Source organism: Vombatus ursinus, unplaced genomic scaffold (genome assembly GCF_900497805.2).
Source record: "Vombatus ursinus unplaced genomic scaffold, bare-nosed wombat genome assembly UNPS02006874.1, whole genome shotgun sequence".
NCBI lineage: Eukaryota > Metazoa > Chordata > Mammalia > Diprotodontia > Vombatidae > Vombatus > Vombatus ursinus.
Window position 1 is genome coordinate 6,462,932 of NW_020946652.1, and position 25,368 is coordinate 6,488,299.

At 47.6% G+C, this 25,368-nt stretch overlaps 1 protein-coding gene across 2 annotated transcripts in view; it reads right to left on the bottom strand.

The window, feature by feature from the left end:
- Positions 1-393: 393 nt before the first annotated feature.
- The window catches only part of ATP13A3 (ATPase 13A3), a 63,521-nt gene continuing 38,546 nt past the window's right edge, over positions 394-25,368 (bottom strand). Inside the window, exons 20-33 of one of the 2 annotated variants that reach the window (XM_027848756.1) lie at positions 22,289-22,413; positions 21,319-21,497; positions 20,183-20,305; positions 19,994-20,073; positions 19,292-19,334; positions 19,092-19,201; positions 18,799-18,895; positions 17,834-17,906; positions 15,719-15,896; positions 14,102-14,289; positions 11,391-11,479; positions 10,112-10,192; positions 8,289-8,378; positions 394-3,303 (exon numbers count right to left, since the gene is read on the bottom strand). In XM_027848756.1, the coding sequence (XP_027704557.1) occupies positions 3,106-3,303; positions 8,289-8,378; positions 10,112-10,192; positions 11,391-11,479; positions 14,102-14,289; positions 15,719-15,896; positions 17,834-17,906; positions 18,799-18,895; positions 19,092-19,201; positions 19,292-19,334; positions 19,994-20,073; positions 20,183-20,305; positions 21,319-21,497; positions 22,289-22,413 (1,654 nt within the window). In that variant the 3' untranslated portion in view covers positions 394-3,105. The remainder of the gene's footprint in view (positions 3,304-8,288; positions 8,379-10,111; positions 10,193-11,390; positions 11,480-14,101; positions 14,290-15,718; positions 15,897-17,833; positions 17,907-18,798; positions 18,896-19,091; positions 19,202-19,291; positions 19,335-19,993; positions 20,074-20,182; positions 20,306-21,318; positions 21,498-22,288; positions 22,414-25,368) is intronic. The other variant, XM_027848757.1, reaches the window with a different exon arrangement.

Here is a 25,368-nt window from a genome sequence, read left to right on the forward strand (position 1 = left end):
GAACTGTTGCAGTCGAGTGAGCAGAACCAGGAAAACCTTTTATATACTATCAACAATCTCGTAAGGACAAACAATTCTGAAAGACAACACAATGAGCAACGGGCAATTGATTCAGGATACGGGTTGAGAAATACTTTTTGGATATGGTCAATGCAGAAGCTGATTTTGCTTAACTATGGGCTTCTTGCAAAAGTTTTGTTCTGTGTTCCTTCCCTCAATGGAGGTGGAAGTGGGAGGGAAAGAAAACGGAGTTCTGTTCATTAGAAAACAAAGTCAAAGAATGGCACATGCCTGCTCTCCATAAATCCGGGTACCTGGTGCCTCAGAAAAGCGAAGCATCCCTAACAACTGGAATTCAAACAACTCACAGACAAACTCACAATCACAGAAAAAAAAAAAAGAAAATATATTTTATTTGCTTCAGTTTTTTAAATTTTGAATTGCTTTAATCCAAAGATCTCAGCAGGCTATTTACAATTCTGTATGTATGCCTTTTTGACAACAGGGTACCATTCTAGAGCAGCAATACATATTTTAAAATATAAAGATGCAGTATCATTTCTCTGATATAAACCAACTTTCTTGTTTAAGCCAAGTTTTCAGGGAATTCTGTAATCTAACAGGAAATAACTTTATTTCTATTAATTTCATGTGCACATAATTATCAAATTCTAGTACATTAAAAATAGTTGTAAATGCCCATAAACTGTACAAAATTAACATCCAGAATTTTAAAAAGTGTTCAAAACCACCCTCCCTCCCCCCCAAAATATACAAAATCTAGGTTACAACGTCAACAGTGCATGCACAAAAATCCTAGAGTGTTCTTCCAAAGTCTGAATTCTAATCCTGTCTGGACACTGCGTCTAATGATGGCTTGGGGAAGGTAGCGTACAAACGAATTAAATTATTATTTACCATGCTTTAACGATTCAGAGCTTTCTATAAATAAGGGAAAACAAATAAAACTAAACAGAATGAAAACGGGAACGCTTTTGCTCCAATCAGAGGGTCTTGGGAAGAGTGTTCTAAGTGAAGGATTTAAAAGAGAACATGAAAAGCATCACTGCCTTTGTCCTTGGCTTGGCCACTTTGATTCCAACGTTATTTGCAGCATTGTTTTCGCAGCAGACAGTAGTTGAGAATAGAAAACATACAGTTATCATTAGTTCTACTTGGGAGGGAGGGGAAAAGGGCAAGAGGGGTAAGGAACCTTTCAACAACCCTGAGGGACACACTTTAAAAATCTGGTTATTTATTAAAAAAGTAAAAAAAGTTACATATCATTATTTAACAACTACTTTCTTGGACATCCCAGTCCCTTCAGTATGTGCATAAATAAAATTTAAATCCACAATATTTATAAAATCTTATTACATCAAAATAAGACATGTACAGATTTAAAATTTTAGGTATGTATACACTCAAATAATTTAATATGAAACTCAGAATCAAAATTTCTATGTAATGGCGACCCACACAGTAGAAAGGACATCTCTATCGAGGGCACATAGCAGGGCCCACCTGAAATCACAGCAAACACTTTTCCACATTCTGGAAGCCACCAGTTACAGCCTACGAACCACCACACATCCACTGGTCAGAGCTAACCTCCTCCAAAGCTTCTTCCACAGAGCTACAAACTACGTCTTCCTGTAAAAACAACATGGGCAGATGCAACAACAAACCTCCTGAGCCCCAGGATATTAGAAAAGGGGACTTCAAAACAGCCAATACACACTCACGTTCAAAGGTGCTTGGTGGGGTTAGGCGATCAGCACTTTCCTGCTGCTTCAGAGCCATCCCTGTGTAATTAAACACTGCAGCACATGAACCCCAAAATAAAAGAAGGATTTGGAAAAGCGTCAGGGCCTGTTCTTTAGGGGTGCCCGGGCATGTGGGCACCTACTACAAGTGAAGAAAGGATTAAGACAATGGGAAATGAAAACAACCCGTGCGAAATCACAGCTCCAAAGGTCTAAGATGCATAGATAGCTTCGCAGAATCACTCCATGGAACAAATCTTAAAAAAAGTAATCAGAAGCGTATTCCTGTCCCATTATCTCTTCTACAGAAAGCCTCATCAGTGGTCATGTCAGCAACAGAGGGCCCGGGTGGGCTTTACCACCTTCTCTCCTTCATCGACGTCACCCAAAGGAGAGGGTGGAATGAGAACACCTGGCTCTGCTGTCTCAAGGAGAAGAGGGACCTGACTAGGCGGAAAGCCACACATGAGCTGGATTCGTGGCTGCCCTCACCTGCCCGATCCAGGGGCCTCGACACGCTCCATCGAGAACGTCCTCGCACCCTAAGAGCTGAGCTCCTTGGGCTCATGACACGTCTGGGGGATCACCCTCCCTCACACCAGCCCTCTCATCCTTCGTGACCACTGCTGCCGCCTCATGGCCACAACACGCCAGCTGCTAAGCACGTGGCTACAAGAACTGCCAGGTCAGGTGAGCTTTTAGCCCATCAGCCATTAGGAGTAAAGATTAGGACCAAATTGTCTCAGGTCCTCATTGTCTCATCCTTTGACAGATAGATAGACAGGAAGGAAAGATGCAGAAGGAAGCCTTATTGACACCAAATGCTCGCTCAAACGGGCCAGGGAGGGGAAGCGTGGAGGCGGCTGCTCTGGCTGATGCTGCTGCGGGCAGAGGCCAGAGGCCAGATCAATCTAATAGCTCTGAGGAGCATTAAAGTAGAGGCTGCCTCGGGGAGCAGAAAAAATGAGGCACCTCCTAGGTGGGCCAAGGTTTAAGTGGACACGACTTTGCAAGAGGCCCCACCGAGTCAGGAGTAGGCTGGCAGCCTCGGCAACAGCACAACCCCCCACTCCCCACCTCCCCGCTGACAGCGGCACCCTCTCATCACTTTAGCATCCAGGATGGGACAGCGAGTGTGACGAGGTCTAATCATCAGGCCAGTGTCTCCCACCCCAGCTTGACTGAAAGTCACTGGTTGAGAATACAGGACTTAGATACCCCCCGACCTTTACCAAAGCTCTAATCGAATCACCTCAAGGGGCCTACGTTCTGCACATGTTGCCAGGAAGTCCCCCCCACCCCCCAACACTGCTCTAGGGCAAGCCACCGAGAGTCACTGTTACGTGACAGTGATGACCTGACAGGATCCGTTCTCCTTGACTAAGGCTTTGGCTTCTGTGGTTGTGCTGGGCTTTGGCGGCCACTCGGGGTCAACCAGCAGCTCCTGGGCCAGGTGCATGTACTTGGCCTTGGGTAGCTTCTTCCTACAGCCAAGCACTGACGATATGCAGCACTTTCCCCAACGGTCCACTGACTCCTAAGAAAGAGAAGAAGAAAATAACATACAAGAACAATGTTAAAACGCCAGCTTTTAAAATCTTCTCAGCTAACGTGTTCCATCTGGGCCACATTCAGCTCTGAGAGTGACCAAGAAACGCAGAGAAAATGCCCCCAAGACCAAAACTCATTTCAGAAAAATGAGTCTCCTCTCAACGCCTTGGGGAGAGAGGATGGGTTTTCCATATTGGTGGCAGTCTGTTCCCCTCCCTCCCCAAAAGGTGGTGATGCTGGCAATGAATGGTCAGGGTGATGAATGGGTTTAATGACCTCTGTCTTCAAGAGTTCTCTGGGAGTGTTCCTCACCTTTCTATGTAAGAGAAATTCCTTGTAAAGACATAAATGATTCCTGTCTTTCTCAAAAAGTACCTTTGCCAAATACTTAATATTCTGCCAACTGGCTGAAAACAATCCTGTATCACTGGCATTTCTAAGGTGCCTCTGGACCTCAAGCTCCCTTGAAGCCCTGCTGGTCAGAGCTCTGGCCATCAGAAGGGGCAGCACTCCATGAAATGCGCAGATGAGGAGGAGGAGGCGCTTTCCTTTTATTAGTGGCCCTGTGGGATATCTATCTGTCTTCCTGATACAGTACCAAAGTCTTCCCCTAGGAAAATCCCAACAGAAAGGACTGATGAGCTAACTTCTCCCTCAAAGGGTCCACAGGAGGGGACAGAGGGCACAGGGGATTCACCAGGGCCATTCCTCTGAATCATTCTATGTGGAAGGGGGCCCTCCCCAATTCATCCGGTCTATATCATTTGCCCACAACTGGATGTAATTTTTTCCCACAGTGACTCCTCCATTGGACTGTGAGTTCCTAGAGAGAAAGGACTCTTCTTTTTGCTTGTCTCCTCACTGTGTGGCACGTACTAAGTGCCAAATAGTCAGTGTAGCCTTAATAAATGTGAAGCTTCAAGCAACTGGCCCCAGAAGATTCAAGCCCCTTCCTTTGGAGGAAAAGGCTAGAAAAGCACCAGGGAAGGCCTGGCTCACCAAAGGGAGGCTCGAGCCTTCGAGGCAGATGTCAAAGGTCACAGGCACAGTTTGAGACACTGGTAACATTATACACAGACTTATCTGTGGCCAACATGTAATGTGGCATTTCAAGGGTTGTCAAGAGCTGTCTGTTAGTTATTTATTCAAGAAATCCAAATGAATTCCAACATAGATTAGCCTAAAAAAGGCCTACTAATGAGAAAGACTGGCTATCAAACGCTAACTGTAATCGCACAAACTCTCACTTTTGAATCTACTGACTCTGGGGAACCAGGATAATTGAAAAAGTCAGGAATGATAATGACACTGACAGTGGGTGACACTGGGGAGGAGAAAGGACCCCGACGTGGGTTTGGACGGTGTTGTGTTTTTCTTTTTTTTTTTTTCTTTTTTTTTTTTTGGTGGGTTGTTCTTGATTTGGGAATTCATACTTCCAACCCAATAACACCAAACCCACATTTTAAAGTTTTGTGTTAGAACCAGTTTGGGGGGGGCGGGGGTTACTCACCTCTAGCCTCTACACAGATAAACTTTTTAGGGGGGTGAAATGGAAGATGGAGTCAAGGAGGAACAAGCAAAGAGGAGAAGGGATTGTATGAGCAAGTTTTACAATATGACAACGAGCTGAAAAGGACAATCTGTCATCAGGAGTAAAAGCTACCAAAGAAATCATCCACATCTGCTCTTTTCAACGTGCAGAGATCACGGATCCCGCAGGCGCTAAGAAATCATTGCCAAGATCGACAAATCCACGCGGAACCAGACCCAAGGCTGACGACTGTCAGCGGGGTTTCGTGAGGACAGATTTGTGATAAAGGAGCAGGCACGCCTTCTCTGGGTGTTTGAATGTGCCGGCTGCTAGGACTGACGGAAACTGCTTTTTTGAAAGGGAGCTTAAAGCAATTCTAATTGGTAAAAACAAGGCTCATGCTGGGATTTCAAGCATAATTTGAAAATGAATGATCAGACAAGTACAAGAACCAATGTAAATTGTTTCTATTGTTTGATATAAGGTCTCTTCACCTTCCCAAAAAAACCACACACATAGAGAATGGAGCAACCAAAAAAAAGGGGGGGGGGGGGGACTTCTATGCTACGGCCTCAAAGCAAACACAGAAATCACAAAGCAGCAACACTTCACAGACACAGGGCAAAGGAGCGAGAGAAGGAAGGGGAGGAGTGGAGTGATAACTGCAAAGGAAGAAAGCAGAAGGCTCGCCATGGCCATGAGGTCCCAAGCTAGGTCCCCAAGGGCATTTCTAGAGCATTCAAAGCCCCAGGGCAAGAAAGCAGCCTGTCCAAAAGACGAGCAGGCTGGCCAGATGCTGATGGAGCCAGAGGCTTCCCCCTTTATCCTCCAGACCCAAGAGACCTCCCTACCTTCAGCCATGACCATTTTAGAAACAGAAGCCTATGAGTGGCACCAGAGATTACACGGCCGTGATCACGCATTAGAAATGGATTTTAATGCTATTGTGCTTTTTCCAAGTCTTCTGTATCAATACTAAATATTTTTTAAAGTGTTATCCTCCCCCAAAATTAACATGTGTAAGCAGGGAACAGGAAGAGTCTTTATTTTCTGACTGCCAACTCTCCCTAACTGTGGATGATTCCTACTCTGATTAGCATACGCTGCAGAATTAAGTGTAAGCCAACCACAAATCCACCGACAATGTTGTCTCTCCCTGACAGCATCGCTGTGGAGAGTTGGATTAACTGTATTAACGCGCTGCCAATCAGCGAGACAGTCTTCACAGAGTTAGCGAATGCTCAGTTTATCATCGGATCCCCCTCAAGGGCAAGCTCATTCTGCAAATGAGGAAACTGAGGCCCAAAGGGTCGAGTAGCTTGCCAAACACCACCTAACTATCCGCAGAAGCAGCGACAAAGCACCATCAAGAACACACTGGCACAATTTGAAATTATTTAGGATGTGGCTGAGCAAAAATCCGGTTTTCTAGAATTTAAATAGACATTGTGTGAACGCTGAAGCTCCCTTAAAAAACAGCATTCACTGGCCTCCCCTTGGGAATCCCGAGAACATGAAGGTGGACAGTTCAGAAGTGGGTCCTGGGTCCCTTTTGGAATGTCAGCATGCAGGAGGTTCAGTGGATGCATTTATACATCTTCGAGCAGCCAGCAGGGGGAACCCCAGACAATGTGTCTGGGCCTTCTCCACTTGGGGGCTGCGGCTCCCCAACTCCCAGCCCTCCACAGGCCAGGAATCCCAGCTCTTGGCTCCTCTAAGTGAAATGGAAACAATGGGCGGGGAGGCGTCTCCCTCCAGGCTGATCTCCAGATGCAAGGCCAGGAAGAGCCAGCCAGACTCGCTGGGATCGAGGCAGCAGGCTAGGCTGGACAAAGGCCCAAGAGCTACCAAGAAGCCTCCCCCTGCAAGTTGGCCCGGCTCATGGAGCTGCTTGCCACACAAGGATAACCAAACCAAAGTGTGGCCATAAGAAGAACGTGCACATTTAAGTGTTAACACACCAAAGTTCCGTTTCCACATCGTCCACAGACTTGACATCACATTCAATATCAGAGCCTGGGCTGCAGTTTAGAAAAGTGGGTGGCAAAGGTCACTTGTGTGGCCTTCACAATCACTTTGCACTCTAAGGTAAGGGCTGAACCAAGCAGGTTGTATGCCATGGGACCCCTGCCCTGACATTTCTGTTCTTTATCCATGAAGGAAATACTATGCTATTGATAAGAATGAATAACTAACAGTTAATCAATTCATGATTAGATAAAGAGATCATTAAAGATTATTGGTAATAATTAATAAATTCTTAAAGAATCATTTAAGGATCAAGTTATTCCAATCAGATAGCAATAAAACTGGGGAAAACAGTAAACAAAATCATTTCAAAAAGCGACAGTGTGTTTGCTGTCAAAATAATTAGTCAAAAAGCCTCACTGGTGGTGGTGGTATTCGAGCACGTGTGTACGTGTGTGTGTGTGTGTGTGTGTGTGTTTGCGCACCCGTGTGCGAGCTTCCGCCGAGGCTTGGATCAACATATTAGTCTTCTGACAAAGTGACATGGAGGAAAAACATGGCAAAAACTCAAAGCTGGAGAGCAGAGGGATTCGGCTCCCAGGTCTGGGGACGTGGAGCCTCATCTCAAACACCTAACGACTAGCCTCTGTGGATTCTTCAAAGCCCATTTGGGGCAAGGGGACCGAGGTGGGTGAGGTACAAAGCTCACTTCAAAAAGGACGGCGGGGGGAAGGGGAAGGTGCCCAGTTGGACCCCCCGTAAAGCAGCGTGAAATCTGGAAAGGAAGCCCAGGTCAGGTGGCCTGGGATGGAGCGAGGGGTGGATCTGCAATAGTTCAGAAGGAATGTGGACATTTAAAAGTTCCCCTACAGGTTAATGGAGTTCTAGGAGAAAATGATCAGTTTAGGACTGATACTCCCCAAACCACCATCATGTGTGAAATGAGGCTATCCATGAGGAGGTAGATAAACAGGGACAAGTGCATCACTTCATTAGATTCTCAAGGCTCCTAAGATAAAGAAAAATGAGAACTATTTGCTATCCAGAGCTATTTCCATACATCTCCGTCACCAAGGGAACGGTTTTGCTTACTGAGTATTAGATACAGAATTGAGGCCACAAGGAAAAGAAACTGTAAGAAGCATGATCTCAGAATCAGAGACCAGAGGAACAAATTTCAATTTCTCAAAACAAACAAACAAACAAAACTAAAACAAAACTGAAAAACACAAGAAATAAATCTTAAGACTGAAACTAAGAACTTGACAGAAACACTAAGGTTTGGAAAGGAGAAGAGACGCATGGACGCCAAAACACACTGATGCATGTCGTGGGTATCACAATGGAGAGGAAAGATGGCAGACGGAAGGGAAGACCATTCCCCCCACCCCCACCCCACCCCCGCCTGCCCTCCCCCCACCCAGAATGCACAGGACACACAAGAGCCTGGACAGTAAGTAGCGATTCCCAACCTGTGGCAGCTGTGTGGTGCTGAGGCGATATTCTCCTTGTTTGTCTCGATTGAACACAACCTTCCAAAGGACCGTGTCCAGGAGGAAGCTCTGAGACACATTCCGGTGGGTGGAAGAATGAAAAAGGACTAGCAATCATTCCTTAGTCAGGTGCACATGACACAAATCTCAACAGTGTAGCAGAGCAGGAGAGAACGAGAATAATGCTAAGGGCGCCCTTCGGGAGCTCGACTGGGAACGGCCACCATCGCAGCGCCTTGGGCCCTCTCTGGGAGATGCTGTGGGCTGGATTTCATCACTTGGGCCAAGCCCCAGGATGGGCATCAACACAGGCCAAGGGTTTGTAAGGTACTTTACGCACAGGATCTCCCTTGATAATCACAACCACCTGGGAGTGGGGTGATACTGGCATGACTGCGTCCATTTTATAGATGGGATAAGGAAGGCTAAGAAGTGAGGTCATGAGCCAGGGGCCCAGAGATCTAAGCATCTGAGGTGGAATTTGGATCCAGGCCTTTCCTGATTCCAAGTTCAGCCAGCATTCTTTCTACAATACCTCACCGTGAATATCTTTTTTACTCTGAAATTTTAAAAAAAAATAGCAACCAGAAAGGACCCCTTGAGCATTTTGTTAAATTTCACAAGGAAATAAACAGAATCTGGGGGGAAAGAAAAAAACCACAATTTCAAACAGAGGGCTCAAAGAGGCAGCCCCCAACACTGGTTCGTGGCCAGAACCAGATTACAATGAAACTGGGAAATCCTTAACAATACAATAAAACACAGATAATATTACATTTTAAAACCAAGTCAGCATGTGGCCCATAGGGATCCTATTTCTATTGGGGGTGACACCCCTGATTTGGACGTTTATCTTTTTCTGGTTTTGCTTCTTCCAGAAACCCTGAGAAGGGCAGAGAAACATCCACTCGGCTATCAACTGAAGAGGCAGACAGGGTCATCACACCCACGCCCCCACCCCACACCAACTACAAATGAGCAAAGCTTCCCAAAAGGCCTACTCTGCCCGGCCCCACGGCTGAGGGTGGCCCTGACTGCAAGGCGCGATCTTCTCAGAGGGTAGAAGGAGTGCAGGACACGCTGCCCAATGTTCTGAGAGCAGTTCATGAAAGAACAGACTGAAATCCATTCCCACGGCATGCCTCTCAACTTTGAATTGTCTGTTGCTATTGTAGAAATGAGGTGCGCTGTCTGGTGCAAAACTCAGCAGAAACACAGCAGCCTCTGCTCCCATCCCCAGAGGAGAACTTAACGTCCACACCTCAGAAAATCATGAGCAGGAAGAGGGAGAAGACCAGTGCTCTACTAGGCTCTGCGGAAAGTGACCAAAAAGCCACTTTGTAAAAACACGATTAAACAAAAAACACCCTCATTTATATTTTCTTGCTTTTGGCAACATTTTCTCCTGATCTTTAGAAAAGTGTAACTACTGACTTCCAGAGAAAAATGGCCAACTCTAGATTACCGAAACTGCCCACGCACTTGGCATCCCCCAGCTCCAACCTTTGGGAGCTCTCGCTTCTTATGAGGAACTCTGGGAGAGCAGGAGACGGGAGGAGCTGGTGGGGAGAGGGGTGGGCCACACCTGGCCAACAGGGTCACTAGCAGGTTTCGTAAAAGGCCTCCTGGGAAGAGAGTCTGAAACTAAGAGGTAAAGAAATCTGAAAAATCCCACATGGAGCTTCCTCTGCTGTCCCCCGGTCCTCTCCTTCTCTACTGCCCTGGTTTATCAAGCACTGGCTAAATCAATCAGCACCAAACCCAAAGCACTCAGGGGACATCTGAAAAGCTGACTTACTTACCTCTGCCAAGACAGAGACGAGCGCATTGACAAGAATGATGATGAGCATCGTGACACGCCACTGATACGGAACACAGACGATCTAGAAGACACAATCCCAGAAGTCCACATTACACTGCCTGGGGTATGTGTCCGTGTGTATGTGTCCGTGTGTGTGTGTCCGTGTGTGTGTGTGTCCGTGTGTGTGTGTGTGTGTGTGTTTTCTCACGGCTTTAGCTACACCTTGCAGGGCTCCCTGCATACACAAGGTAGGTGTTAAGCGAAACATTTATTCAATTGAAGTGCTGAATTAAAACTAAAACAGACACATTTGTTTTGAAGATAGATTTCTAAGGGAATTAAAACATTAGATTCCAAGTAAAACCCTTCCTCTGCTGGAACAGAGAGCTGACAATCCCGCTGGGGGGTAGGCCTGCCTAGAAACACCAAGGTTCATCTCGGCTCAGCTCTCTGGCCCCTTCCCGTACCACAGCAGTGAAATTACGAGTCAACCCCGCCCAAGGCCCCTTTATCTCCCCAACACGTCACAGGGAAAGTAGGCCCAGCACCTTACTAATGCCATAGGCACAAGAGTATGAACTCAGAAACCTCGAATGTTAGGAAAGGACAGGAAAAATCCTCTCTTTATAACGACTGCGTCTGGTAATCACAGCAAGACTAGAAGCTGGTTTCCATGAGTTTCCTATCAATCAGTCCAAGAACCAGGTCACACCTGAGCACCTGCATCACTTAGCTCCTCCCCCAAGACTGACACCCACGTCCAGGAATGGGCCTCACACCACAAGTGAAAACCGGAATCCTGAAACAGAATTGTTCAAACCCAGCTCAGGCTGGGCCTGGACGAGGAAGCAGGGCGACGACACAAGAGCCTAGACAGCCGCACCTTCTGTTTTCTCAGTCCTTCTGTACTGTAACGCTCCAGTAGAAAGGAGAACGTCCGTGCAAAGCAAAAGACACAGAATTCCCCTTTCTGGGGAGATGTGTGTATGAATGCTCAGAATTCCTCACTGGGGTCCCTAAGGGCTGTCAGCGGATAAAGCGGGGCAGGAGCGTCTCCGCTGCTGAGCCAAGTGCCAAAGTGCCAGAAAAGGGCCAGGATTTTTAAGGCCCAGCTGAAATGGGAGCGACTGCTGGCTATCTGCTTCCCACAGAGGATGGTCAGCAGGGGAGCCTGGGGCCCTCCTGCCTACTGGCTTGTGCTGCTCTGCCTAATCTAGTCACCACTATGAGCAAAATGAACATTCAGGGAAGGGTTTGGTGACAAAGATATGCACTCTTACCTCAAGAACCTGGTCAATATAGGCAACAGGATGCAACATGATGAAAAATATGAAGATATACAAAATAATCACAGACACAACAAAAAAGCCTGAAAAAGAAAACCAGTATTTGGTTAATCGTTTGCTTCTGCCAGGTTCACCACACCATCAGTTCCTCCAGACATTCCACAGCTTTCATTTTAATGTCCTAAGCCTGACTGTTGTTGGTGAGATCACAGACAGCACATTCTCTCCATGTTCACTCACAATTGGCACTTTTGTCCAATGGGAGGGCAGGGCACTGTAGGCCTTGCTCAGGATAGCAGGCGTAGATTCTGTAAGCTTTCACAAACTCAGACAGACCCAGGACGTTTGCTATTTGTAATAAAACTACTGGCATTTCTCCAACACATAAGAACAATGAGCAAAGCATCTTATTAAAAGAACAGGTTTTGTATAGAGAGACAAAATCTGTATTATTAAATCAGATCTGAGCTCTTTTGGTACTGATAAATTCCACCAATGACAAAAATGCCAAATATAAGATCAAACTACATGCTCTAGATGCGACAGCCAATCTCACCAAATGGCCCAAATAAAGCCCCTTTGCCCAATTTCCTTGATTTGTGAAATCTCAAAGGATTTGTGGAAAGAAAAGGCTGGTTAGAGGGCAAGCTTAATGGACAGGTTTCTGTGGGACAAGATTCAAGATGGTGGCCCGACCTCACTATGGTTGGGTTGGGTCCTGTCCAGGTCAGGCCTACAGCACATAAGAAGTTAACTGGTGTCATGAAGGAGACAGGGAAGAGAGGAGGAGAGAGAAGACAGGACTGCCACGGACAACCCACCACTGACAGGCCATAGGTCAACGTGGTCAGTGCACCACTGACATCACTGACAGACGGAAGTCCTTCCCACCCTAGTTCCTGACTACCTTCCCAGGCCCAGCAGATATCACCCCCTTTGCGAGCACCGGGCCAAACCAACTCGCCTGCTACTTCTCACACCTGAGGGGCACTGACCACACCTGGAATTTTCTTCCTCCTCACCTCTCAGAAGCATTAGTTTCCTTCAAACTGGGGGTGGGTGTGGGGGAGGGGATAAGCATTTATAGAGCGCCTACTGTGTGCCAGGCACTGGAGTAGGTGCCTTACAGGTAGTATCTCATTTGACCTTCACAACAACCCTGAGAGGCAGGTGCTATTATTATCTCCATTTTACAGATGTGGAAACTGAGGCAGACAGAGGTGAAATGACTTGTTCAGGGTCACACAGCCAGTAAGTATCTGAGACTGGATGTGAACTCTGGTCTTACTGACTCTTGGCCCAGTGCTCTGCACACTCCGGCACCCCTAGCACACCCAAAGTTCATCTCAAGCAGTTTGCCCAAGATTTCTCAATCCCCTAAAAGCTGCTAGTGCTCTACACCCAGAGTGATGCTGAGCATGCTTACAAGGCACAGACCAGGAGCCCCCCAGATCCCGTCGGCTGCCACGTCCTGTCGACACACTTCCTTCTCTCCGGGGGCAGCCCTTGCTCCCCTCACATCTGGACTGCAGCAGCAGTGGCTGCTGGGGCTGCCTGCCTCCGGCCCATCTTCTGCTCGGTTCCGTATCGCCGTGATCATGTCACTCTCCTAGTCGACAAATCCAGCAGCTCCGCTCTTGCCTCCAGGATCAAATATCAAACCCTCTGAGGCTTCATAAGCCCTTTACACCAGCTTCCTATCCCTTGCTTCCCCAATCCAAGGACTGGATTTCTCACTGCTCCCCATGGCTAGAAAGCCTAAGACAGAGGTCTCCTCCTCCAAGAAGCCTTCCCAGACAGCCCAGTCTGTCCTTCCCCTCGGAGGCTGTCTCTACCGCAGCCCATTGAGAGCTGGTGTTTCCCCCCCCCCCCCCCCCCATCTCTCCCCTGTGCCGGCACACAGTTGGCCCTTAATAAAGGCTCCCTGACTCAGCATTTCAGGAAAATGAAAACAACAGACCCTTCCACAGCACTTGGAAGCCTAGAGAAGCCTTTCCACGTCTCCCAGCATTCCCTCTGACAAACAGGCCAGGCCAGGGCCAGAGGCCTGGGATCTCTCTGACCTTTGGCATTTCATCACAGGACCAGAGATTTTAGCCCCGGAAGGGCCTTTAGAAGGCGTGGAGTCCACAACTAAGGACCCCTGCCAGAATACCTCCCTCTGCTGACCCCTCCCAGGGCACCTGAAGTCTGGAAAGACCTTCTGAATCAAAGATGAACAAAGTTTCATGCCTATGTTCCTGTTCTCTGAAAATCTGACTCTCTGTGTATACAACTATCAATATTCTTACTAATGATAATACAAAGGGCATTTTCTAAACCCAAATATTAATGAGATCCCTCTGTTCTATTAGCACAACAAACTTACTATCTATCTACATCATTAGCCCTAAATGCCTCGACTACCCAGAAAACCGGAGTTCTTAGACCCCAGAGGTCATGCTGATGACCTTCTTGGCCCCCTGCTGGCCCAGCCTGCCCTACATCCATCTGTCCTCTCCCAGTTGCCCCTGTCTCTCTCCCACTGCATCCTTGGCAGAGAAAGGAATGGAGGTCCCGGGGATCCCAGGAGTCAAAGAACCTAAGGAGAGGGAAATTACACAGCGTGTCCCAAGTGTGGCCCATCTTCTTTTAAGATGAGGGTCCAGCCGAGACAGGAGTGGAGAGCCTGGGAAGAGCAGGGAGCAGCTTTTGCTTGAACTCACCGTTTTTGTAGCAGGGCTGCCTAAATGGCTTTCCTTTAGAAAAAGCGATGGCCACAATCAGGTACTGGAAGCAGGAGATAAAAAACACGGTGGTGTTCTCATAATTTTTTATGTTGTGCTCATCATGTTCAGTCTCATTGTCAGAGTGGGACGAGTTGGTAGAGAAGCTTCTAGACAGGTTACACGCACTGCAACAGAAGACGAGATGCTGCCATTCTCAGCATGATCCCTCAACATGGCCCCCACCACCTGAGGCTGGGGACCACCCTGCCCACCTGCCTGCCCTAGCTTGGGCACTTTCAGGCCAAGAAGTTGCAAGACAAGCTTCTTCAAGCCCCAATGACACACAGCACAGGTGCAGTGTCTACTCTAAAAACGTCCAACTGGAAAGACAATGCCATGGACTCCCGCTGGCAGAGGGCATCTGAATGCAGGCCGTGGTGTGGCTCAAAGACCCTGCCTGACTGTCAGGGCTAAAGTCACTGCCCTAAGAAACCAAAGCCCGTCTTGGGGGCATTCTGGTCCTGAGTTTGCCTGAAGGAGGTGGGATTCATCTATGAAAAAACTGTTGGCTTCTCAGTGGCAGGATGGGATATAAGCAATCTGTTGAAAGCAAGTCTGAAATCCAGAGAGGCAGACAGGGGGAGCCCTGAAGTCAGGTGCATGAAAAATGTCCATTTCTTTATAAAATGATGCACATTGTGATTCAACAGTACAAAGAAAAAGTCACAAGGCTAACACTGGAGTGTCAGGGCAAACACATCCTGGAAAGTCTTTTACACACGATGGCTCCTTTCCAAGGTCTCATGCCAGTCCTGAACGTCAGCTCTCAGAAAACCAATTCAAAGCTCAGCGTCCCCACGGAGGGCAATGGGAAGCATGAGGAGAAATGAATGAAGCTGTGCTGGCCATGAGGCAGTTCAGTGTGGGGCCAACAGAGACCAAAGACAAGGGATACTAAGAAAGAACCAGACAAGATCACAATCTTCTCACCCCCTCATATGTGCCTGCCCTGGAGCAGGCAAACCTCCCGGGAGCAGGGAGCAGCTCTCACCTTCCGGGGCTGAACAGGATAGGTGGGTGGGAGTGGGCATCAGGTGGCACCCATTTACATACACACAGTAAAACAGAGCACAATTTCATTCATTCATTGTAAGCCAATGTTGGAAGAATAACCTGTAAATCGTGAATTGACGATGTTTATCACTTTCGCCATTTTCTAGGATAATAGCTTTGGTTTTAACAAAAGCTTTTTGCCTCGATAAATGGGAAGCTAGCTGGTCACCTTCAGCCTGGATCAGAGAAACAGGCAGAAAGAGAGACAACAGGAGACTCCATTACAGGAAACACAGAAGACTATTCCAACTGCAGGTGCAGGGTGCTAGGCACTAAAATTGTCATAACGAACATCCTGTTTTACAAGGGAGACACTGGCCAAAGTCTACAAACTGTATTACATGGAAACCTTTTTGGCAGGGTGATATTTTTTTTTTTTGGTTGGGGGGTTGGGGGAGATGTTGGAGAGGAGAAGACGGGAGAACAGAAGCAGCAAATTTTGGGGCCATTTGTATCCAATTACCGTCTTGAAGTCTATTTTAAAATCATGGGTCAACTTACTCTGAATGTGGAGTCCAATGTTCATACCAAGGCTGCTGTCTAACCCAAAAAAAGCCAAAACATTGGAAGCCGATGGAAATGATGATCTGAGACAGGACCGAGAAGAGGAGAGCCCCAGAGATGAGGCCTGAGGGTGGTCTTTGGGCGACGAGTTCCTTCCACGCGGGATTTAAACTCACTGTGGGAAGGAATGGAAAACGTTAAGCTGGGACGTTATTTCTGGTGAAGATGCTCTCAAGAGAAGCTTCCAGAGCTCTGAGGGGTGTCTTCCCCACGTGTGGACACATTGGGAAATAAGGGCAGGAGACCAGAGGAAAAGCAGCCGCTCCCTGGCCGCAGGTGCTGAAGGCGCCTGGGCACGCCAGGCCCCCAGAGCTCTGCCTTCTGAGGCTAAGGGCTTAGGCGGGGGAGCAGGACTATGATCAGCACTGCCTTCCCATTAATGATCTAAGAGATATTCAAGGGCAGAGAAAAGGGAATCAACATGTGATTCGGAAGAAAGACTTACTGACAAGTTTCCCTATCTTCATTTCAGTTTTTATTAGGTCCTTATTATGTGCCAGGCACCTGTCATGCATAAAGGGATAGACAGACAAAGTAGCCTCTGCCCTCGAGAAGCTTCTCCTCTACCAAGGGAAACAGGCTGTGAATTGTTGAACTGTCGGGTGCTCAGAAGGTCACTGCTTGGGGACAAGGCCAGAGGCGGGGCACACTGCCAAGGACTTCCTGCAGAAAGTGGCCTTTGGGAGGAATCTACAGGAGAACAAGGAGATGGAGACAAGGGGGCAGAGCACTCCAGACATAAGGCACAGACTGGGCAAAGGTGCAGAGAGGAGAATCTCCTATTCAAGCGACAGTAAGTAGACTAGGACGGCTGGCTGAAAGAATAATCAGACTGAAAAGGCGATGGAGCCAGCTCTGGAAGGGCCTGAACAGTGCACTGCAGTTTCTTGAGGAGGAACGACAAGTCTCAAGACCACCCTGGCCGCTGAATGGGGAGACACATGAAGGAGGCCAGCGACGGGGATAGGCTAGGTGAGCGGAGAAGAGAGAAACACCCTCAACGGTGCAAAGGTTGAGATGACAATGCTGACTGGTGGCACGGTGCCCAGAGTGCTGGGCCCCGAGTTCCAATGCAGCTTCCAATACTTCTGGCTGGGCAACCCTGGGCAAAGCACTAAGCTGCTCACTGTCTGCCTCAGTTTCCTCCACTGGCAAGTAGGCAGCACCTACCTCCCAAGAAGATCGATCCTATTTGTAAGAGAGCTTATTCTGTTCCCTTCTCTTCATCGAATCGGATGTCTGGGGTAAGAGAATTGTTGACAGTGAGAACCCAGATGCAGGCCCGGAGGCCTGGGAGATGGTGCTGGGAGAAGGAAGTGGGGGAAGATGACCGGCCCTGCTCTGAACAGAGTCTCCTGGGCTACCCAAGGAAGTCTGCCCACGACCTGAGGCCAGACACGCAGACACAGATGTGGACCTCACCTGGACAGAGATGACAAGTCCAACTGAGACGGGACAGAATGAAGAGAAGAGGGCCCAGGATCGAGCCTCAGGGGAGAATCGAGCAACAGAGACTGAGAGTGGGTAGGTGGGCACGAGAGAGCAGGGAGTGATCAGCAGCCTCTGAGGTTACCAAGAGGTCAAGAAGGATGAGAAGGGAGGGAAGGAGGGTGCTGAGAATGAGGCTGGTAGGGACGGGTGGGATCCAGGGAAGGGAGCCCGAAGGAGACGAGGGGATGCCTGCAGGCAGCAGAGCAGAAGCCAGCAGCTGGGGAGAGGCTGAGGGAGAAGGCGCAAGGGGACAGGGGCAGAGTCACAAGGCTGACACCTGAGCAAGAGCCGAGAGGGGGCGCTGCAGGGCCAAGAGCCACCGAGGCCTCACTGGAATGAGATTTCTGGAGTGTGGAAGCGGGAAGGGGCTTCTGTGAAAAGTCTAAAACTGCAAAGGAAAGAGCGGTCCGTCCGGGTGCCAGCATCAGGCTGGGGCAAACAACCAAGTCACTGTTTCTACATTTTATTTTAATCTTAAAATTGGCAACAGCTTTATTTAGAAAATAATTTTAATAAAGTATATAATTCAAGATTTTTTGAAAAATAAGAACAAATACTCACTTGTAAATACCACTACCAAGATGATGGCCAGATCAATGAAAAGGAACTGGAAATCTCCTAAATTACTCAGGATCTAAGGAAATCATTTTTAGAGTATTTGTAATCAATAACATTGCCATACACCCAGTAAAATCAACAACAGGCACAGTTATTTTTAAATATTGATCTACAAACTTAAAATGACTCTTAGATTTGAATGGTCAAAATCAAATGTCACTTGAAGTATAACAAGATAATATTTTAATTGCATAAATTAGAAACATTCAAGTGGACACACTAGAAATAAATCACCCAACTGATGATTAAAATGTCTTCTGTCAAAAACAAAGACAAAAACAAAAAACAAGAAAACAACACAAAGCCGAACCACTTACAAAGGATTACCAGACTAAAACTTTTGTATCCTATACGTGACACATTTGGTGCTAAGATAACGGTCTGGGAAGGAGGGTCTGGGAAGAACACCGCTTTCCTCCACCGAGAAAGAAGAATCACTGTTTGGGGAGCCACAACACCAACACGGCATGGCGCTCGCCCACACAGACATTTCCCTCAGGGTTTACCACCGGTAGATGGGGTGTCTTGTGCCCCCAGAATTCTGGGTATTGCCTGCCAACTAGTGACCAGGGTGAGCAAAAGGAGTGGTATCTCACACGAAGCTCGGAAACGCTCCCCAGCATTTCACCTCTTCTCTACGCTTCTGTTCCCACAGACAGAGTCCTGCTTGTGCTAACCAGAGGGCAGGGGGATGGGGCAGTGGGCAGGGCAGGAAGCCTCTTTCCCACTCTCCCCCTATTTAACGGGCCTTAGCTTTAGTAAAAGGACACATTAAGGGACAGGGGCATAATCTGTGCTCCCAAGAAAGAGGATGATGAAAATGTACGTGCTCCAAGACCGCGCCCCCCACACCCTGCCACTGGTGCCAACATTTGGACAAACGATCCTGCCCCAGCCCGGCCACTCACCGAGTACAGCAAAGTGACACTACAGTACTGGATGATGCTGTACAAAGCCATGAATTTAAATACGCAGAAGGAAGTTATCAAAGCTGCCCGGCCTTCCCTGTAAAAGGAAGAGAAAGGACACCTGCATGGGAAAAAAGCCCCTCACGGGTCTCAGCCCTCCCCGCACCACCCCAGGGTCCCAGCTAAACCAGGCGCCCTCCCCTACAACAACCAGGGAGCAGGGGCATCTGGGCCTCAACCCTCCCCACACAACTCTCCCCGGGGTGAAGACTCAGGAACAGAACCATGCTCACCTGATGAGGTTTGGCACACAAGCAATACTAGGGGTCCTTGAGGTGAAGGGGGACGCCACGGAAGCCTCGAGCTCAGACAGGGATATGCCTCCATGGGCCTTCTTCAAGGCCTGGCCAGCAGGAGAAGACCAGTCAGTTGGGTTAGTATGAGGCAGAAGCCTAACTTAAGGCAGCTCCACACCCAGTGAAGAGACACTTACCCCACAATCATTGGCACCGTCACCACACATTCCCACGTAGTAACTACAACAAAAACACAGAATTCTGATGCATCCGTAGCCGGCAGGGCATTCTCTCCCACACAGCCCTCCCAAGCTCTGGGGCATCCAATGTCAAGGCCCACGGGCTCTCCAGGGTCATCTGACCCACTGTTACATAGGGCCCTGCTGAAGCAGCAGACGGCAGGCTGGCTTTGGAACCTGAGCAGCTGGGCTCCAGGCCCATGCCATGTCCTGCTGCTTCTTATGCGGGACCCCCTGCGGGCCCTCCAAGGCGCCGGGTGAGATGCTCCTGCTCAGGCTCAGCCCCTTCTCCCTTCAGGAGGGCTAACAGGACAAGGACTCCATACACACTTATAAAGGGCCTACTACGTGCCAGGCACTGTACTAAACTGCAGAGCTAAACAAAAACTGCTTTTAAAGCACAAAAGTAAATCTGGACCTGTTATAAACCCACAGTAGCCAAACTCAAATGTGTAAAAATATGTACAAATCACATTGCTGTTTTTTCCTAAAATCTTTTTAGGGGAATAAAGATATTTTCTTCACAAACTTAAACAAAAATTAACAAGTTTTTTTCCTAGTTAAATAAGAGTAACAGAATAAAAAGAATTCTACTTTACAAAGCGCTCCACAAATATAATTTAGGGCAGCGGAGGGCTTTAAAAAGCCAGGCTTACTCACTCCACATTCTGCAATGCTTCGACCAGCTGCGTCTTCTGATCAGGGGCCATGCGCGCGAACACGGTGCCATGCAACACCAACTGGAAAAAACACATTTCTTAGAAATCTTTGGCTGCACCCGCACAAACGTACGCCCACACCATGCATGCCCCCCCCCCCCCCCCCCCCCCCCCCCCCCACAGCACTAACCTTGGGCACCAGGTCCTGAAAGTGCTCCAGGATCACAGAAAATGACTTTCCGTTCATTGCAAAATGATAGGGGGCCATCTGAAGATCCTCTAGACTGTCGTGGGCCAACTTAATGGGGATATCCTGCACAGTCAAACAACACTCAGTCACCAACAGAAAGAACTCGACTGACGGGAAAGCTTTGCCTAACTGGACCTCCAACAACTGTCTCTAAAAGTATCCAAATTATGCCCAAAGGACTATAAAACTATGCACACCCTGCAACCCAGCAATACCACCACTAGGTCTGTATCCAAGAGGTTAAAAAAAAAAAAAGGAGAGGGAAAGGGCCTATGTGTACAAAAAAGTTTAGAGCAGCTCTTTTCTGGTGGCAAAGAATGGGAAATTGAAGTGAGGCCCATCAACTGGGGAATGGCTGAACAAGTTGTGATATGACTGCGATGGAATCCTATTGTGTTATAAGAAACGATGAGCAGGATGCTCTCAGAAAATCCTGGAAAGACTCGCATGGGCTGATGCAAAGTGACACGGACTGTGTACAAAGTAACAGCAGTATTGTGCAATGATCAGCTGTGAGAGACTTAGCTGTTCTCAGCAATACAGCCATCCAAGACAACTCTGAAAGATTTAGGACGAAAAATCCTACACAGCCCCAGACAAAGAACTGACGGGGTCTGAATGCAGATTGAAGCAGACTTTTTTACTTCATTTTCTAGAGGTTTTTTTGTCTATGCTTTCTTTCACAATATGACTATTATGGATATGGAAGTGTTTTGTAGGACTACACATGTATAGCCTATATCAAACTCCTTGCCTTCTCAATGGGGGGAGAGGAGGGAGGAAGGGAGAGAATTTGGAACTCAGTTTTTAAAATAGATGTTAAAAAATGTTTTTATATGTAATTTAAAAATAAATTTTAAAAACAAAAATATTTAAAAATAAATAAATGAATATACAAGAAAAAAAATAAAAGTAGTCCTAGTTTTATAGATAAAAAAGGATTGCGCTTTAAAGGAAAATAAATAACCAAGCTAAATGACCTACTGAAAAGTAAACAGGGTGTGGGATTTTCCCTATACAGTGACAGACCAGGATCTGAACCGATCCTCATCAACAAGCCTTCATCAGGCAATCACCTCAGAGTCGATCTCTGGAGAGCTAGTGCATTTTGTGGTTAGAGTGTCTGCATAATGCCAATTTATTTTGGCCGCTTGTCCGTCCTTGGGAGGTAGTCCATCCGCAATAATCACTTTATCCTGAGGTAGAATCATTCCACAGTCTCTGGCCACGGAGATAGCAGTTAACATATTGTCGCCTGCTCACCAAAACATAAAAGTCAAGCTGAAAACATCAACTGTACGGACAAGACAATGTCTGCCCTCCAGAAGCTTTAACTCCTCCCTCCACATCAAGAATGACCACCCCACTTCATGAAAAAAAGGAACCAGGGCACCAAGGCTGAAAACATCTGAATCTTTTCATCTCAAAGGCCTTTAGACCACGTTCTTTTTTTTTGTTGTTTTTTTTTGAGTGAGGCAATTGGGGTTAAGTGACTTGCCCAAGGTCACACAGCTAGAACATGACAAGTGTCTGGTGTGAGGCCGGATTTGAACTCAGGTCCTCCTGACTTCAAGGCTGGTGCTCTATCCAACGCACCACCTAGCTGCCCCTTTAGACCACATTCTTAAGTTGTGCTCTGTCTTCCTATAATTCCCCATAACATTCTCAGCCCTTCCTTTGTTCTCCTCGTATGTGTAATGTTTATGGTGAAATGAGGAGAGACCAGTGTGACAAGTGTATCATCATCTCTTTATCAAATACTCAAATGGCCTTCCCTGGCAGCACCCAGATTGGGAAGTTCCCTTCAGTGATGGCACTGCAGACCATCCGCGCCTACCAAAAGCCCTAGGCTTCTAGATGTCCCCCATGGAACCTGCAGAGTGCACCTGTGAGTACACCTGTGAGCGCCACGGCAGGCCCTTGCTGTCTAGACAAGAATGAAGCAGTGATTCTTAGAGGAAGACCTTGACTAAAGGGAAAACCAGCAGGGCGGAGCGAAAGGTCCCTGGGAGAGCCGCACACGGCGTGGCCTGCGCTAAAGCTCACCTGTGACCATGACCGCACGGATGTTGGCTTTACGCAAATCTTCAAGAACAGCAGGGGTTTCTTGTTTCAATTTGTTCTGCATCACAATTAATCCCATAAAATCCATGTTGCTTTCAATGGCATCTCTGTAAAATGCAAGGTGCTCATTAGATTTGCTTGTTCTCATCTTCAACGAATCAAGAAGGCAGCACCCAGTATTAAACCTTGGTCCACGCGAGACCCTGGGATGGAGACAGACAAAGGAACGTGGCCTGGGCCCCCCACAAGTCTTCATCTTATCAATCTGAAATGAGTGTGTGTAAAATGAGAAAATACAGAATATGTAAAACAGCAATGCAAGCCCTCTGAGAAGGAGAGGGCGCAAATAAGTGGGGAGATCGAGGCACAAGGTCAGAAGGAAGTCATGGGCGCCAATGGGCAGTGACAACTGTCGGATGCAGGGGCAGGGGCACTCGGGCAGGCACAGAGAGTGAATCGAGTCAGAACTGTCCAAATATCAAATCAACGAAAATGCTCAGTCATACAAGCCAAACGTATGCACAGATGGAGATGAACATGTGAAAAGGCTGGCAAGACACACTGTGTGCCATGGTCAGTGAGCTGAGTACAGGAGGAGACAATGGGGCAGAAAGAAAGCAGAGAGCCTCAGTAAAACGCTCCAAACAACAAAGGCCATGGTGCAACTACCACATTACAGGAACAATCACTTTCAAAGTAAACTGTAAACAGCCGAGCTTCCTGTGAATCCACTTCCTGGCTGTATTATGAAATGTTCCCCTTTGCTGATGACTGTCATGTTCATAATAAAGATGAACTGAATGTCTGATTAGGCACCTACTTCATGGAAGCCCAGATGCTGGTCGGAGGAGTCTCTCTCCTCTGGTACTCACCCTCCATGGACCAGCACTGGGGTGAGCCATGGGGGTGGGAAGACAAAGGAAGAAAATGGGCCTCCTGTTCTGCGGGGGCAGGGCTGACAGGAGATTGGAGGGAAAGGAAGGCTCTAGGAAAGGACTCGCCCGTACATCTCAGCTGAGTTCTGAAGAACACAGTGGGTGATTCTAAGAGGTGAGGTGAGAAGCATTCCAGTCTAGGGGCTGGGGGAGCAGGAAGAGCACAGAATGCTTGGAGGAGACAGCTAAGAGGGGGCCCTCAGGTTGGGGACACAATTGATTGACTCCCTCATTAAACTAGGAGCTCCTAGTCTAGGGGGCCACTTCTGATCTGGTCACTCCACTGAAACTTCTCTCCAAAGTCACCAGCGATCTCTTGTGGAATTCAACAGCCTTTTCTCAATCCTCATTCTCCTTGACCTGGCTGCCGCCTTTGACTCTGTCAATCACCCTCTCCTCCGTGATACTCTCTTCTCTCTAGGTTTTTGGGACTCCCCACTCTCTCCTGGTTCTCCACTTCCCTCTCTGACCACTCCTTTGCTGGATCCTCCTCCAGATCATGCCCTCTAACCACACATATCCCTCAGGGTTCTGTCTTGGGCCCTCTTCTGTTCTCCCTCGAGAGTACTTCACTTGGTGATCTCATCAGCTCACATGGGTTTAATTACCATCTCTATACTGATGATTCACAAATTCACCTACCTTCCCCCTAACCTCTCTGCTGACCTCCATCCTTATATCTCCAGTTGCTTTTTAGACATCTCAAACTGAAGGTCCAGCAGACATCTTAAACTTTCAATGTGTCCAAAACAAAACTCATTCTTTCTCCCGAAGATATCCCCCACCTACTCTTATCTTTCCTGTTACTATAGAAGGCAATGCCCTCCTTCTAGACCCTCTGGCTCACAACCTAGGAATCATTCTGGACCCTTCACTCTCTCACCCTCTACATCCAGGCTGTGGTCAAGGCTTGTCAACTTCACCTCAGCAGCACCTCTGGTCAATTTCACTTTTGTAGCATCTCCGGTCCATTTCCTTTCTGCAGCATCTCTGGTCAATTTCACTTTTGTGCCATCTCTGGTCAATTTCACCTCTGCAGCATCTCTGGTCCATTTCATCTCTGCAGCATCTCTGGTCCATTTCACCTCTACAACATCTCTGGTCCATCTTTGCCTCTGCTGCATCTCTGATCAATTTCACCTCTGCAGCATCTCTCCAATACCCACCCTTCTTTCTGCTGACACCCTGCCCCTATCCTGGTATAGACCCTCCTTACCTCATCCCTGGACTATGGCAAAAGCTGCCTGGGGGGGGGGGGGGGTAGGGTCCCTGCCCAGTGGCTCACTATAACCTCCAAGATCAAATACAAAATCCTCTACTTGACATTCAAAGCCCTTCATAACCTGCCCCCACCCCTTCCAGTCTCCTTATACCTCATTCCCTCCCCCGACTCCCATACTCTCCGATCCAATGACCCTGGCTTCCTGGCTGTTCCACCAACAAGATCTTCCATCTCTCATCTCTGGCCATTTTCTGGCCATCTCTGCTGCCTGAAATGCTCTCCCTCCTCATCTCCATCTCCTGGCTTCCCTGGCTTCCTTTAAGTCCCAATTAAAATCTCAACTTCTACAGGAAGCCTTTTCCACCCCCTCTTAACTCTAATTATGATTATTTCCTATTTATCCTGTATCAAGCTTGCTTTGTGCCTATTTGTTGATTTGCTATTCTCCCTCATTAGACAGTGAGCTCCTTGAGAAGTTACCATGTGCTTATAACAAGTCCATATTGACATTTTTGCTCTACAAATAGTTTTTGCTGAATTCCACAGAGCAGTCACTTAATAAATGTTTATTGACTGACTGATGAAGAGGGCTGAGAGAGATGCTGTCCAATTAGAATCAATAAGATTTGGCAAGTGATAGTATGAGAAAGTATGGGAGAGTGAAGTCTTAGGGTTGGAATGTTTAACTTGGAGATGCCTCCAGGACATGAAGGAGTACAGAGATAATAGAATTCATGGGAGATAAATACAGACCAAAAAAAAGATAAAAAGACCAAGCCTTGGGGAAGACATAGGATGGTCTCACAAAGCATACTGAAAACACAGAAGAACCAAGAGAGAAAGCTCTCCAAGCAGACCACGAAAGGGAAAGTTCAGAAAAAACGGAAGGATGGTTGCCACTATTA